The following is a 16,575-nucleotide window of genomic DNA, read 5'->3' on the forward strand; positions in this document are numbered from 1 at the left end:
CACACACGGAAAATCACTTGGGCATTAGCAATTTTGTGCCTTTGTTCACGTAGTCTTGGTGCACTTATTTTGTGCATAAAGTATTTTTATATTATTTTAGAGAAAAAATGCTAGTAGAACTCCTCAAACTTACTGCTCAATCATACCTTTCATGCATTTTAATTTTTTTATTTATTTTTTTACTTAATGATTAAGGAAATATTTATTAATAAAATTATATATTTTTTATTTTTTTCTTAATGATTAAAAATATTAGAATAATACTTAAAATAACATCAAAAGAAAAAGAAAGAAAAATTTATAATTAGCGTTACGCCTAACAATAAAAACTACCGGCCCGCTAGCATGATTATTTTTTAGATTGTTAGATACAATTTTAAAATATGTATAAGTCAAGTACGTGCTTTTAAAGAAAAAATGAGATTCCCTGTAAAATAAAGTTAATATTTTATATTGGTCTCGAGTATTTTTTATTTTTTTCAAAGATATTACACAATACATTTTAACTGAATATATATTATATTTATCTATTTTAATTTTAATTAATAATTATTAAAATTGTTAATTACGTGCTTAAGAAATAAAAGTTTGAGGAAACAAATGTCAAAAACTTCGAAAGATGCATCCCAAAATTAAAGTAATGTTAAGATATAGAAAAATCGAGAATAATTTCTTATAAAAACATCAAATCATGGTATTTGACATAGGATCCCAATTATAATCTATAAACCATTGTGGAATACGTTTTTTTTATGTGTTTTTACGCAAAATGAGAGAAAGAGAAAAAAATTATTGCCTAGTTTATTTTTATAAATGAGATGAGATGAGATGAGTTGAAATTAAAATTAAAAATTGAATAAAATATTGTTAGAATATATTTTTTATTATTATTTTTATTTTAAAATTTGAAAATGTTAAATTACTTATTTTATTTTATGTAAAAAATTAAAAAAAATTGTAATACTTAGATAAAATGAATTGAGATAAGTTGTGAAAATAAACTAAGCCTAATTTTCTACCATCTTTTGTTCGGATTGTAAATAATTTAGAAAGATTGTGAACTTTTGATTGAAGGATAATTCTTTAATTATAAAGAGATTTTAAAAAATAAATTTATAAATTAATGAGTTTGATATGGTATCTTAAATTGTAAAATTATTTTTATTATAAAAATTTAATATATTAATAAAATTATATTAATTTATAGATTTAACTTCGTTTGTTTTTACAGATGAGATGAGTTGAGATAAAAATTGAAAATTAAATAAAATATTGTTAGAATATATATTTTTTAATATTATTTTTATTTTAGAATTTGAAAAAGTTGAATTGTTTATTTATTTTGTGTGAAAATTTAAAAAAATTATAATAATTATATGAGATGAGATGAGTTGAAAAATTTTGTAATAACAAATGAATTATTACTAAACACTTCCGAAATTATATGATTTTTAATTAAATTTTCAATTATTTATATATAGAATATTAGCAGAAAATATAATGTTTAAAGCTATTTTCTTTCGTTTAATATCGTTTGTTAGCTTAATTAGCGTAATATTTTTATCAACTCCGCCGCTCATAGAAAATGAAAAGAGCTTTGAGCAAACGATGCTCCTATGTAGAGCTGCAAATGAACATAGCTGCTCGTGAACAGTTTGAGTTCGACTCGTATAAACTCGATTTGGATTCGGTTCATTTGATAAATGAGTTGTTCGCGATCATTAATATTGGTTTGAATATTAAACGAGCTAAATTTGTGTAATCTCGACTCAACTCATTGTAGGCTCGTGAACAAAATTCGTATAAACTTGACTCGATTCGTTATGAGCTTGTCACAATACTCGTAATATTTATATATATATATATATATATTCTTACACATATTATTTTATTGCATATATTTTATGTGTTATATGTATTATTTTTTATAGTTTGTATAAGTAATATATTTTGTTACTTTATGTATAAGTAACATATTTTGTTACTTTACAATAATAATGTATTAAGTGATTGAGCTGAATTATTACATATTGTATACATCTAGAACCAATATATTTCAATTATTTCATGACATTATTATTAGTTTTAGATGGATAAATGGTTAAGAGACATAAATTCGAGTTGTGACTTAAATTGGTTGATGCCATGATTTATGCTTAATTTTATAACTTGTGATTTAATTGGGTAATATTTCTTCACATGCACAACACAGATTTAATATTTTATTATTCCATTTTATTTTACCGGTTTTACTCTTTCATATAGGCTAATACTAGTAAGGGCTACCCAGTTGACCAATTTTATTATGTTTCAAATTTTTAATTATAAACAGACATAAATTTATCTCTATTTTTAGAATTTTTGTCCTATTTACAACACATATAATACACACGATTTGTATAATGTTTATAATTATAATACAACGATTTATAATAACCAAGCCACAACTATGTACATATATTTTTAAGTATAGATTACAAGAGCGATAAGTTTGAAATGAGATATTTAAACCATTCAACTTACTGTCTCGGGAGCAGCATTAACAGAGAGTACATTCAACTTGTTTTGGCACAATCGGCCGTATTCATTTATCAATGCGCCCAACATGATCATTCATTATTTAGTTGAAATTTGAGCAAATGGTATTAGTATAATAGTATTAGTATAATGATTATACTAATACTATTATATAGTTATACTAAATTAAAATCACTATAGCAAATACTAATATATAATTATATTAATAACTATAACTAATACTTATTTTATTAATAAGTTACTTACTCCTAGTTAAGATTAGTGGATTTAATATTAGGTATTCTGACAAGTTGAATTTAGTAAAGATTAGTGGATTTATTAGTATTTATATATTTTTTATTCTCTTTAAACTAAGACCAACTTTTACACACTTATGTAGCTATCAAATGTAGAATTGGCTCTTATATTCAAATGTGAAAACCAACGTATTTACATTGATTTATTTCTAATAAGAATGTTGGCTCATATGTCATATATGCATAAGAAGTGAGGTTGAAGTGAATAAGAGTTGGTGGACTTTTCAGTTTGTAAATCTGAATCTGTGATTTAGAAGTTGTTATTGTGAATCTGTGATACCTTAGAAGTTGGAATTATTTACCTATTTCAGTTTTTAACTATATTTTGGCAAGTGATGAATCATTGATTTATTTGCAATAAGAATGTTGTGAGTAAGCAATGCTATGTAATGTGTTGTTGTGCATCAAAGTGACTCAAGTGAATAAGAGTTAGAGGACTTTTTTTCTACCATTTATTTAGTTTGTTTTCCTAGTTGATGCTATAATTAGTGTTCTACTATTTGAAATTGTAATTTATTATTATACCTTATAAGTTGGAATTATGTATCTATTTGTAACTATATTGTGGCAAGTGATGAATCATTGATTTATTTGCAAAAAGATGTTGTGTAAACAATGATTTGTCATGTGTTGCTGACTGATGTGCATTAGAAATGGGGCTGATTTGGCTGAAGTCATGAATAAGAGTTGAAGAATATTCTTCTACCATTTTTTTAGTTTGTTTTCTTAATTGATGCTATAATTAGTGATCTATCATTTGAAATTGTAATTTATTGTCACGTTTTAGAAGTTGGAATTATTTAGCAATTTGTAAGTTTGTAACTATATTGATTATTGTGAATGTTCTGTATAGTTAATCTTTTCACAGGAAGTAAACGATTAAAAAAAAAGACTTATCAATCAAATGAATCTAAAGCAACCTTTGGATTAAAGTTGAAAAGATTCTATGTAGAAAAGAGAACATGAAAAGTTGTCGTTAGCAGCATTGGTTTCTCAGTACTTTCAAAGAAATAGCAGATTTTGAATCGTTGATTTATTTGCAATAAATATGCTATATAAGCAGTGTATAGTACAATCTAATATTTATTAATAAAATTATAATTAAAACTTATTAAGAGAAATAATGTTATTTATGCATCATATTTAGCTCGAGCTCGTATCAGCTCATTTATTTTTAGTATTCGAGTTCGAGTCAAGCTTGATCTTAATATATGTTAGGCGAGCCGAGTTCGATTAGAAATCTCTAATACTTTTCGAGCTCGAGTTGAGTTCGAGCAGATATATATGTTAATTGAGCTCGCGACCCCTAATTCGAATTGGACTCGACTCGATTCGTTTGCTATGTATCACTATCTATATGTCAATGGTTATTTTTATATTTTATATTTATATATATTTACATATTAATATATGTATTTAAATAAAATATAAAAATAACAAATTATATAGTGGTGTAGAAAATAATAATTAGAATCTTTCAAAGGAAAAAGGGTGTCTCAAATCCTGGTTCTGAGATTATTTATTAGCTTCAAATCTCAGGAGAAAGAATCACAAAGGACAATCAAGGAAGATCTCGAGAAGAAGGTCTTTATTACAGAACCAATGGAGGCCGAAAATACTGTAGGTTGCTCCGATTCTTCCAAAATCCTCCATTTGCTTCGCAGGTTCCTTGCAATACAGCAGCGCAGAGCCGAAGCCTACACCAAGCTCAAAAAGTACATCTCTTTTTCCCTGCTGATTTTATCTCTAAGTTACTAGAAATAGGGTTCCGATTATCTACTTTTTTTCCCTTCATGTCAATGTTTGTTTGATTTTCGACTGTTGGTTTGCTGAGTATATGGATTCTGGAAGGGAATTAGCATATCAACAACTTTGCAGTGAGATAACTGTAGAGTTCAATGACTACTCCAAACAAGTACTTGTTTTATTCACTTTTCCACTCCATGTAATTATAACAACAAATAATCTTACTGGGTTTTCAAATGCATATTTAGGTTCTTGAAATGGCATCGCTATTACTTAATCCTTATCTTTGCCGAGTTGATCTAGCTCAGTTGCTCAAAGTTGTTCAAGAACAGGAAAAGCAGAAATTGCATCTGGTATGCTCCATATCTCATTAGCTATGTCCTTCAATTGTATTTTCCTGACTCAAAAGAAAGTTTTAAATTCATAAGCAAACCCAAAACGCTCTTGCTCCCTTGCTTTATTGGTCAGGGTATATTATTTAAACAATGTGGTAGTTAGGAATTAGGAGTGAAATGCATTTCCATAGACCAAATTTTAAACGAGTCGCTCCATTCCTTTGGACTACTTTGTACTAAGATTCTTAATCTACCGATGGCCTTCTTCATTTTCCCTGTCTAGTAATAGGAAGAGCTTTATGAAGCAAGAGGAAAAAAGGGTGGGGTATAATCGTATAAAGAAGTCCCCCGTGGACCATCATGAGAACTTGTGATCCCTACTTGCTTATAATTATACTTTTACCAGTCTCTTCCAAGTCTGAAAATGTAATAATTAATGCCGATATCATACCCTAATGGAATGATAGTTTTGATCAATCCCTGATTGGGAGACGGAGATCTTCTCTTCATCTATAGCTACTTAATTGTATTGTTTTATATGGAGAAGAGAAAGTGAGGATCAAATATGTTTGGATCCCATCTAAAGGACGGATCATTGAGATTAAATCCCTCATTTCTTGGAAATGTGTTTGGGGGAAATAAAGCACCTTCATGGGGAGCAATATGACCAAATCTGTAGTGTTTATAAGCCCTCAAAAAAGGAATAAGAGAAGGAAAGGTCACATCCAGCCACAACAATATGGAGAAGAGGCATAAGTAGAGGAGATTTTCATCACATAAAGTTTAATTGAAGGCTACGTCGCCTATCTCTGGTTGTTGAGTCAGGAATGAGTCTAGGTTCTCCATCACAGTGAGAAAAAACCACTGCTTGTTACTTTTTATTTGAAAATGAACCTTGATTTCACTCACATAGTGAACTCATAATTGTAAATACTTGCGTGGGAGTACCAAGACTGGACCGAAGTTAAAATTATGATGTACCTCTAGGCTCTATTGAGCAACTCAAGTGAAGACACGTTCTTTGGACGTAGTAGCTTGGTTTTGATATTGACAGATAAAAACAATTAATGGGAAGTACCCACCCGTGGGTAGCCAAGTGGTAAGGGTGAACTTGTGTGTATGAGCCCCATGTCATAGGTTCGATTCCTCTTGGGATCAAACTGTGATTTAAGTAGGAGGCCATGACGGTGGGTTGCTGTGCTAGTCTCTCTGGGAGTTTAGGTTCTATGGGTGAGTCATAAGGACTCTGTCGTGGGGTGGTTCCCCTATCATTAAAAAAAAAAAAAAACAATTAAGGGGGAGCGAGTATGCATTTGAGATTTGATCTTGCATAATTTTAGTTTGACAACCCCTTGGAGATTTTCAAGTGACTATTAACTTTAATGTATACTTCTCCTTTTTTAAAATGAAAGGACATTTGAAAGTGTGAAGTCTTAGCCTTGTTTGGTTTCACAAACTTTTGAAATCATCTCATCCAATCCAATCTCATCTCAACATTCAAATACCATTCAAGCACAAACATTTTTTCAATTTTAAATTTTTAACTTTTTCATCTAATCATTACAACTTTTCCAAACTTTCAAACAAAAAAAAAAAAAAAACAATTCAACATTTTCAAATCTCAAAACAAAAATTATATTATAATCCTTTTTTAACTTTATAATTTTTTTATTCTACTTTTTCTCTTTCATTTTCTAAAATCTCATAAAAATCTTAACTCAAACCATTTCACTACTATTAACAAATTATCTAACTACTTTTCGCAGATTTCTCATCTCATCTCATTTGTATAACCAAATGTAGCCTTACTCTACTGATCCCTTGTTTTTTTTTCATTGCAGCTCATAATCTAGTGATGCTTATTTCTATTTTTGCTGAAAACCACAATTCTTTTTCCAGACAGCTACAATTCAAGTGTTGAAGAAGGAAAGTCGTCCCTTAGAATGTCCAGTGAGTCATGATAACTGCAGATGTGAGAAGCCAATGGAACATGAATGTATCCACGTCCATGAGATAACCGAAGCAATTGGAATTGAAGAGGCAGAAGCAAATGCTGAGTACGATAATGCTTTCAAGGAGGCCATTAGTGGTGTGCAAGATGCAATGACCGCCATAAATGAACATTTAGAAGAAGTTAGATACAAAATTGCTGCTCTCAAAGCTGAGTCATGACTAATTCACATCATTCACATGATCTTTGTTTTGCAATTGTATTGAACTTCATGTGATGAAATCTAACAGCTCCTATTTATTTGGATCAATATGAACGACAGGTCTTTTAGCCTGGTGTTGTGGTAACATGGGTGCAATTTGGCTTGCAATTGCAATTTTTTTTGTTCAAATCCTTTCAATTAAAGGAATTGGTTGGTCATTCATTAACAAGTGTATATTATAGTGTACATAGTCTTCGATGAAAGAAAGAGAACAAATTCATGAAAATAATTAGAACAATCAATATTCATGATGCAAGTATTGTTGTATCAAATCCAAAGCTTTTTCTTGACCTAGCTATAAAAATGGGACCATGTGTAATATTGAAAGAAAAACTCAAGTTCAATTTGATTCTTTTATTATACGATCGAGTTATTCATGAACATAAAATTATGATTTATTATTAAATGATACAATTTGTATAAAACTTGAAAAGTATGAGATAGTGTACATATCACTATTTTGTTTGACTATTTAATTTGTACGTGGAACATATATAAGGTTGTTTCAACATATATAATATGTATTACCATGGTTAATGATACATCTACAATTCTTTTACAACTGCTTTATGATTCATTTCATAAACAACCAATACGATAAACATGACTATAAATGAATTTTAATTTTACAAAAGTACCATTTCATTTAATATGTAGTTGTAAATTGATCATTTTACGTACTACTATATATTTATGATCAATATTATTGTTGTGTCTATGATACTCTGGTAAGTTTGGTTTAAAAGTTTGCCATAATAATAAGAATCAACATATCTATGCATGATGTGAAACTATTTTTATAAGAGTAATGTTAGATATAGTCTTAAAGTTAATAATGTTAGACCAAGACACAGAGAATGAGAGTGAGAGAGAAGAGAGAGATAAGAAAGTGGCGTGGGAGAATGAGAGAAAGGAGGAAAGCTTACTTTAGTGGTCGGTCGGATGTTGGAGATGAAGGTGGTGACTAGAGGCTAGAGCATCAGCGATGACAATAGAGAGAGAGGAAAATGGAGAGCGGGAGAACAATAGTGAAAAACAAATGAATGAAGGAATAACTTGTTTTATTAAGGATTGATTTTTGCAGTGTTATTTGATAAATTTACAATTGAATTATGTTTGAACAACAAAAAGTTTGATTACTGCATTTTTTTAGAGCAAATATTTTTAGGGACGAACTATTTTGTCTTTAGATACTACCGTTTGAACTATAAAATGGTAGTTCAAACTATATTTTCAATAATTACAGTTTTTGAGACAATGTTTACATTTTGTCTCAAAAAATTACTTTTAGAGACGAAACAAAATTTGTCTCTGAAAATCAAATTTGTTGTAGTGATAACGTTTTATAGAAAATCTATTTAGAAATCTTATTTTTTACACACTCATGCAAAACACCACTGATACTGTGGAAACTTTCTACATCAACTATACTAAGAAATTTTTGATATTTTGATTTTTTTTAAGTTATAAGGGATTAATTCACTATAAGGGGTGTGCTAGCTAACATATGACCAACTTTTCTATTTATCAAAACTCAACGTTTTATGATATTGTCTCAATCGATTATGGTGTCTGATTTTGGCATGAGATGGTTTTTGTTTTTATTTTTCCAAACAGTATACACAAAACAGATGAAGTTGAAGTAGAACATACAAAAAACATCAAAAATAAAATCAAATAATGAATTTTTATTTTTGGCCATATGTAAAAATAACCATTATATAATATTCATATTCTCAGACAAATTTGATCCTCGTCATACCAATTAGCATTAATATTACCAACTTGATCATCAATTAATCCTGCTCGATTCTTGATGATCTTCTTCAACTAAAAAAGGCCAAATTCTTTATTCAACTGCAACCCTAATTCATCTCCCAAACGAAAAAGCTTCTGCTTTTCCACCAGATCTTTGCAGCATCCAAGAGTAGGAGTAATCATGATGATCATGACCATGGCGGTGAGCTGGCCCTCTCTCAAAGAACAAGTTCTCGCCGTGCATGGTGCGTCAAAGGGTTATTCCCATCAGTAATATCCATTATCATAACATGCAACTTGTTACCACTCACTACGTGTTGGGCCATATCAAAAGTCCAGTGTCGGAAAACATGTTCTAATGTTTCTCTGTGAGAAAAGAAATATGTCCCCGCCGCCGACGACAGATGCCAGTCTCTGATTTCTATCAGAAGGGGATCAACGAGATGGTGCAGCAAAGTACTACGCGCGAGACTTGCTGGCGGCTTCTTCTTCACCGGCTTTGGTTGGAAGAAACTTGTAGTAGAAAGTTTTCTTCATGACCTACGTACGTACGTATGTAAAGCTAGGTCCTGAAATTAATGAAGGTTTTGTGAAAAATTAGGGTTTGGGGTTTTGTGATTTATAGAGAAAACCAGCTTTCAATATTGCATGATGACGATGTTGAATAATGGAAAGCTTTAGGTTTTGGAAATATCCTCGCAAAGGAGGAAAATTTGACTTGCCATATATACGTATTAATGAATAAGTTGCATGCATGCGTACGTACGGCTTGATTGATGTTGTTCCTAACACAAAATCATGATCAAGGATCTTAATTTGGTGGGTCATGGTTATTTTATCATGTCGATATTCCTCATCATCATGTAAAGGATTTTTGATTGATCAATGATGATCAATGCTTAATTACATTTTCAAAGAAAATTTTCCTTTCTCTTTTGATTTTATTTATTTATTTATTTATTTCTTGAAATTAATCGAACAAGCACGCTTGAAAAATGCAGTATGCCGAATAGTTATAATTCTTCAAGCAACTTGATAATTTATATGTATTGGTATATTTATTTTTAGAATAATTATTTTCATCAGTCACTATTTATTATCCACTCTATATTTTATAAAAGAAAAATTGTCAAGTGTGGAATGTAAAGATGAAATAATATTAGTTAATGTATAATAAAACCCATATTTTTTAAGGTAGTTTGTTTCGTGAGATTATTTAAATTTAATTAGTAATTGGTTTTAAATTAAACAGATGGGATTTTAAAACAATAATGGTTTATAACTTCTAATAACCAAACTTTGATCACATTGATATTTGCATTATCTAATACATTTTACTTTTAAAAATAAATTATTACTAATTGTTAATTTGTTGTTTATGTTATTTCAAACTTTTTTAGTGCTATATATACGTGGAGCACATGTGGACCCGTGGTAATTTGTTAAGAGTTATTCTGGGCATCAGTCCATAACCGCAGCACACCCGTGTTGTGTTTTTTTTTTTTTTCACTCAATCAGTGGAGCGTGCTGCGGCTACAGCACACAGTAGGCTGCAATATATATTTTCTCATTTGTTAAATAATTCAAATTGTTTATTGGTGTTGATGCGGTGTTTCAAATGACTTGCTAATAAAATTCTGACACAAAGTAACTGTTTGGATAGTAGGATAAAAAAATGATTTTAGATAAAAGTTAAAAATTAAATAAAATATTATTTTTTAATATTATTATTATTTTTAAATTTAAAAAAATTAAATTATTTATTATATTTTATGTAAAATTTAAAAAAATTATAATAATAAGATAAAATGAACTGAGTGTTTTTTAATCTAAACGAGTCTTAATTTCATCTTTCTTGCAATTATAAGAACTATACAATACAATTAAAAAGTATAATAAAAAGTAAATAATTATGTCTATCTAAAATTGATAAATATTCACGTCCCAACAATTTAATTTGAAATAAATTGTTGAGATTTGAAGAAATCCACCTCATCATACATTACTTTGAGAATTTTTTTTTGGGTAAGCATTACTTTGAGAATCTTATCAATGTTCTTTTTTTGAGAATCTTATCAATGTTCTTTTTCACTTATTTAATTTTTTTCAATAACAAAGTGTCCCTTAAGATGCACTTTTTTTAAAAGAAAAATTGAATTATATAAGTTTTAAATAGATAAGTTATATGTAAGTTTTTTTGTAAAAAAGTAAATTTATCTTGAAAAATTGTAAAAAAAAAATTAATTAATTTTTTAGTTGGATTCACTTTTTTACAAAAATTTTATGTGAGATTTGTCTATTTGAATTTGTATCTAGCATTTTTTTTTTTTTTTAAAAGCCCATACTTTGAACATGCTCATGAAATTCTTAGATTAACAAAGATAATTGTTTTAATAAGAAATAAACATGCATCTCACATGCTCAAATAAGAGTTTAATAAATTGATTCAACCATTAAATGTATAAAAAACAATTTAAAAAATTAAGATAATTAAATTGTCTTTATTAAATCAATGAAGTTAATTTATCTTTTAACCATTTGAGTCTAAACTCAGACAACTAATAGTCTAATTCGAGCGTTTGCTTGACGGAAGAAGAAGGGACCAATGATTCAGATATGGCGGAAAAAACAATAATAGTTCTACATTTTTGTCTTTATGTTGATTGATTTAGATCAAACCCCCCCCTTTGGATTTGCAGATTTCGAGTTTCGGATCGCATAGTTCAGTTGGTCTCATATTTGTATGATCTCGAATGGCGGTTGCGGCCTTCAAATCCTCCTCAAGAAGAGGGCACCTAACGACTACAACACACCCTGCCGGGAGAGAAAGCTCGGACAAAGAGAATCCACCAAAGAAAGCCCCAATACGAAGATCGAGGAGCGTCAGTGCTTTTCCGAGGAGGACCAACGCCGAGATTCCCTCCATCTCCGACGATTTCTTGAATAAGAGAGATAACCCTCTCTTCTGGAGCGGTGGTTCTGGCTCGCCGCTTGAATCCACGACTACGAATACTAATGCGAATGCGGATACAGGTGCTGTGAGCAATGGCGGTGTGGATAACAGGAGGGGGCGCTCGGTTGCGAGGACTGCAGGTGTTGGGAGTAACAAAGGTCCGGGAAGTGGGAAGGAGACCGCTCGGAGTCTGTCGAGGGTCTATACGGGCCGCCGCGACCGGTCGGTGTCGAGGCAGCATTTTGCGACTTCTGAGGTTAGGCCTTATTTTTTTGTAATGGAATTATGAGTTATCTTGGACTTGTTTTTTACCTATAAAAGATTATGAGCTATCTTGGACTGCTTGAGTCTTTGCATTTGTTGCTCGTATGTTGGCTGGGTTCCTTTGTTAATGAGTTTTTATCATAATGTTGGGAATAAATGAAGTAGAGATGAAAGTAAATCGGGATTTTTTTCGTTTATTGTCTGGGCAGAGTGAAGCTGAGCACGACCGTGGTTTATCAGAGGATTTCAAGATCCGGAGTGACCGGAATGTAGTCTCTAGTAATGCGAAAAAAGGCGGCTTAGTAAGAAGTGGTTCTGATATATGGTCTGGTCAGAGTGAAGCTGAGCCTTCGGACGGTTTCGCTACAACTTTGGTACAAACTGGGTAGACTCATTTTCTTTCGAGATACGATATGATGTTGCAGGAAAGGAAACACATTTCATTGATGATTTTTCCCTTTTGCATTTTTCTCTGTCAGTCCTGTTGGCAAACTCCTACAAATGAACGTGTGTCGGTGGCGAGTTCTCTATCGGAAGCTGAAGATAAAATCATTAAGCCAGTTTGTGAACAGATGAAGGTGAGGTGTGGACTGTATTTTGGTCATATATCTGGATATATATGTTAATGGAAGCTTTAACGTGGTGAACTAGTTAGCAAAAAAATGAATGCTATTGTGGAAAATAAGTTAAATGAAGATGATGAAAAGTGATGTTGCAATATAAAGTTGGTTTGTACCTCATTTGCAGTCAGTCCAAGGGGATAATGTGGAGTGTGATTCCTCTGGCGGTGGCATATATGAAACTGTTCGTGCTGAAGTGAGGCGTGCTATCTCTGAAATCCAAAATGACCTTGAAATTGTAAGTCATTTCGGCTGTGATTATGATAAAATAAGTAGTTAATATCATAGTGCTATAACTAACGAAATTATTGTCAAAACGCCTATATTTAACATAATTTATGCAGGATATGATGGAAATTTGACCTTCCCTTTCTCATATAAACTGGGTTCTCTAGTTAATAATGGCACTTGATTGCATTTGATTCCATTCAATGAGCATAATCAACAACAAACTAGTTACAGAATAGGATGCTGTATTTTCAGATTACCAGAATGTCATCTAGCCTATTCATGCTCACAAGGATAATAATCTGTGGAAAAAATCTTTGTGGAAAATGGAAATGCGAAGAAGGAAAAAGATGTAAAAAATATCCCAGAGACATTTGCAGAAGCTACACATTTTATGCATGTGTTTCCATGTTCAGATTTTCAGTCATATAGTTTTTCGATTGAAAAAATTTAGGAACTTAGACTAAGAAGAGAAGTGCTCAATGTATATTCAGCGTCTCACTTTGAAATCCCGGCATATGTCTAGTTCTTTTGGAGAGAATCATAATAACCAAGCTGATACATTTGTAAGGGAACGATAACCACCAATTTATGGGTTGTGTGTCAAGAATTCATTCACGGCTTCAATTTACCAATTTATGGGGCAGTTGTAAAATGTGGGTAGCTACAGCTGCTTGTAGAAGAGGAAGAGGAAATTGTGGACTCTGACATTAAGCAATAGCCACTTCTTTCTTTGTGTTTGAACTTGAGATATCTTGCTTATTGTTTATACACATATTGTTGTATTCATACCCACGTAAGCGCTCTATATATCTTGCAGTATCTTTGAATTTGGATTTCTAGCTTTGCTCCTACTCTTAATATTGGTTTCTTATGACAATGCCTACATGGCTAGTGTTGGTGCAGTCAATTTTGTTAACATCTTGTGCTTGTTTGATTTTAACTGGCAACCACAGTCTTTTTAGCTTGTAACTTGTTTGTTTTTTCTTTTAAGTTCAGGCTATCCGAAGGAATAATGCTACTGATATTGCAACTACCAATGTAGCTGATATCCCTCCTGACTTGGTAAACCCAGGTGCAGTTGAATTGGTTCTGAATTACAGAAGAGAATATGCCAAAAAGCTTGAGCAGGTGAGTTTTCCTTGCTCTCAGTGTAGATGAGATACAGTTTAACCAGAGTTGTCTTGTCATGCTTAGTAGTCCGGATACTCGCCACATAGCTTAGTTTATTGCCTTCATTGCTGTCCAAATTCTACACATAAGTGTCAGTTACAGATTCAGTCACTTTCTAATCCAATGTATACAACTAAATGTTGCTTTCATGCCATGAGATTTTGAAGCAATTATGATTAAAACAAAATTGGAAACTGGTCTCAATAGCCTAGTGTTTAGCTTGTCCAGTAACTTCTCTGTTGCTAATTGTTGAAGGTTGTTTTTCTTGGTCCTGTCACCTGTGTCTCGAATGCCACTTTAGAATAAAGACAATTCTGAATTGGCTTGCAAGCATTTGGTGTCTAATCATGCTTGGTTGTTAAATTTCCTATTCTGCCTTGTTTATCTCCTTTTTTTTTTTTATTATTTCTTTTCTCCATTTCATTCAAATAAGAGTAGTAATAGACCTTCACTTCAACTGGCAGTCCCTGGAACGAGCCAGAAAACTTCAAGCAGACTTGGCTGTTGAGGAGCACCGTGGACATGAGCTGAGTAGAATTCTGAAGGAAATACTGCCAGATCCTAAGACCCCTAGTGTGCAGAAGTCTCGTCCAGGGAGAAAAGTAGGTTTTTTTTTTTTTTAATCATACTCCGATGCACTTGAAACTTTTTACACAATCTGTGAGAAGTACTTGGGATTCATTTGCCTCATATGAGGTTAAGTTCATTCTTATAGAGAGAATAATTCACTAGCAAAAGTTCACCTTATGTATGGAGTTTGGAAATAAATAATTTCATTTTGTTTAGCGTGACTTCAGAATTGAGTTTATATAATCTTTATTGTCTGTACCGTAATATTGAGTGTAATCTCACATGATCCTCTCTCTCTCTCTCCATGGTAATTATCATATTTAGTTATGATCTTGTGACTTAAACAGGTTTGGTCTAGTCCATTGCCCTACTGTAAATAACGGGCTTATGCGCACAAATATGGTAGAAATAACCATTTCCTTGCAATGAACGCTGTGGCTTTTCTGTATAGTTACTGTCTAGATAGGAGTCAATTGCGCCTTTTGATTGGTCTCTCTAAAAGTTATTCCAATGACACAATGGCAGTCTAGCATTGAAAGAAGAAAGATGTCCAAACGTCTAGAAGAAGAAGCCATGGCTTATTTCGATGAGTGCATCTCACTGTCAACATTTGACAGTTCTGACTTCTCATCACCAGAGGACCCACCTCTTGATCTTGCTACCCCGGTAGGTAACAGCGTATCTCTACCCCAGGCAAGTTCAAGCGCTTCAACCACCAATTTCACAAAGAGTTCTTTCATCAATACTAAACAGGTCAATCTCCTCAAAACTAGTATTTACTTTTCCTATTATATTCTTAAACTGTTGTCTAGATATGTCAGTAACAAATAATTCTTCTACTTAATATGATCACTGATTTGAATAAGTCAAGCTGCCGCAGTGTACAGCATTTGAATGGGAATATATATGTTGAAGTTTTTAAACACAGATCCTAAGCAAGTATACTGGTTGCAGAAATACACGCCCACATATATATAGAACATTCTATATACTACTGGCACTGCGTTTCTGAAACAAAATTTCGAATTCACAGGATTCATACATGCAAGGGCAGATGATGAATGGCCGTGATGTACCAGGACTAACAGCCGGCACCAGCAGTAAGGAGCCCAACTTAGATCTAGCTAGTCCAAACAGTGCCATTGCAGAAAGGAGTTGGAAATTTCAGTTCTCCGTTGCTGGAAAGACAGCAGAAACTGTTGAGCTTCAACAGGACATCAGAAAGTACATCAGAAATTTTAAGAAACATGACTTTGACTCGGAGATTGCAAGATCAAACCGTTACGATGCAGATGAATACAATCTGCAGGCCTCAGAACAAAGCTTCTTGTGTGATAGGGTCAAGTTAAAAAACAGAATCGAGTCTGGTGGTTTGCTTTTGTGCGGTGGTGGTATCACAATTTCATGTTCTTCTCCTTTTGCTTCTATCACCTGAATGCTGTGGTTATGGGAAGTTGGGGTATCGGCTTGATCTACTTTTGTGCAGCCTGGCCGGACAATGTATCTTACTTGAAACTTCTTTCATGTTTAATACAAGGATTTCGAACCCAATTTTTGTACTCATCGAGCTAGATTTAGCCACTTGAGCTCCTTTTTTTTTTTTTCTTTTTTCTTCATAGCCACTTGAGTGTTGGCTTGATCTTATTATTATTATTATTATTTTTTTCTAGTCCTTCCTTTTGTCCATCTGGCCATCATCAATGATTATGTCAATAAAATACATCAGGGCTTCTCCATCGAAATATGAGCTTGAAATAATGAGATGAAAAATGCTTCTTTGTCCACTTAATTTGTCTCTCATTTTGACACTATGTAATTTAATTTTTTTATTTAATAGTTAAGAAAGTGACTATTAGTGTATTGATATATTTTTTTTATATA

General features: G+C 31.8%; 2 protein-coding genes across 2 annotated transcripts; both read left to right on the forward strand.

Annotated features, from left to right (window-relative positions):
* Window positions 1–4,436: 4,436 nt before the first annotated feature.
* On the forward strand, window positions 4,437–7,087 carry LOC109020884. Its single transcript, XM_035685351.1, has 4 exons — window positions 4,437–4,548; window positions 4,655–4,749; window positions 4,829–4,933; window positions 6,815–7,087. The coding sequence occupies exons 1-4, from the start codon at window positions 4,437–4,439 to the stop codon at window positions 7,085–7,087; spliced, it is 585 nt and encodes a 194-aa protein (XP_035541244.1).
* A 4,351-nt stretch (window positions 7,088–11,438) lies between these two features.
* On the forward strand, window positions 11,439–16,257 carry LOC108983553. Its single transcript, XM_018955227.2, has 8 exons — window positions 11,439–12,095; window positions 12,313–12,477; window positions 12,583–12,681; window positions 12,851–12,961; window positions 13,951–14,082; window positions 14,589–14,726; window positions 15,220–15,447; window positions 15,728–16,257. The coding sequence occupies exons 1-8, from the start codon at window positions 11,640–11,642 to the stop codon at window positions 16,127–16,129; spliced, it is 1,731 nt and encodes a 576-aa protein (XP_018810772.1). The 5' UTR covers window positions 11,439–11,639; the 3' UTR covers window positions 16,130–16,257.
* Window positions 16,258–16,575: the final 318 nt, after the last annotated feature.

The sequence above is a fragment of the Juglans regia genome, chromosome 14, assembly GCF_001411555.2.
Source record: "Juglans regia cultivar Chandler chromosome 14, Walnut 2.0, whole genome shotgun sequence".
In the NCBI taxonomy this organism is placed as follows: domain Eukaryota; kingdom Viridiplantae; phylum Streptophyta; class Magnoliopsida; order Fagales; family Juglandaceae; genus Juglans; species Juglans regia.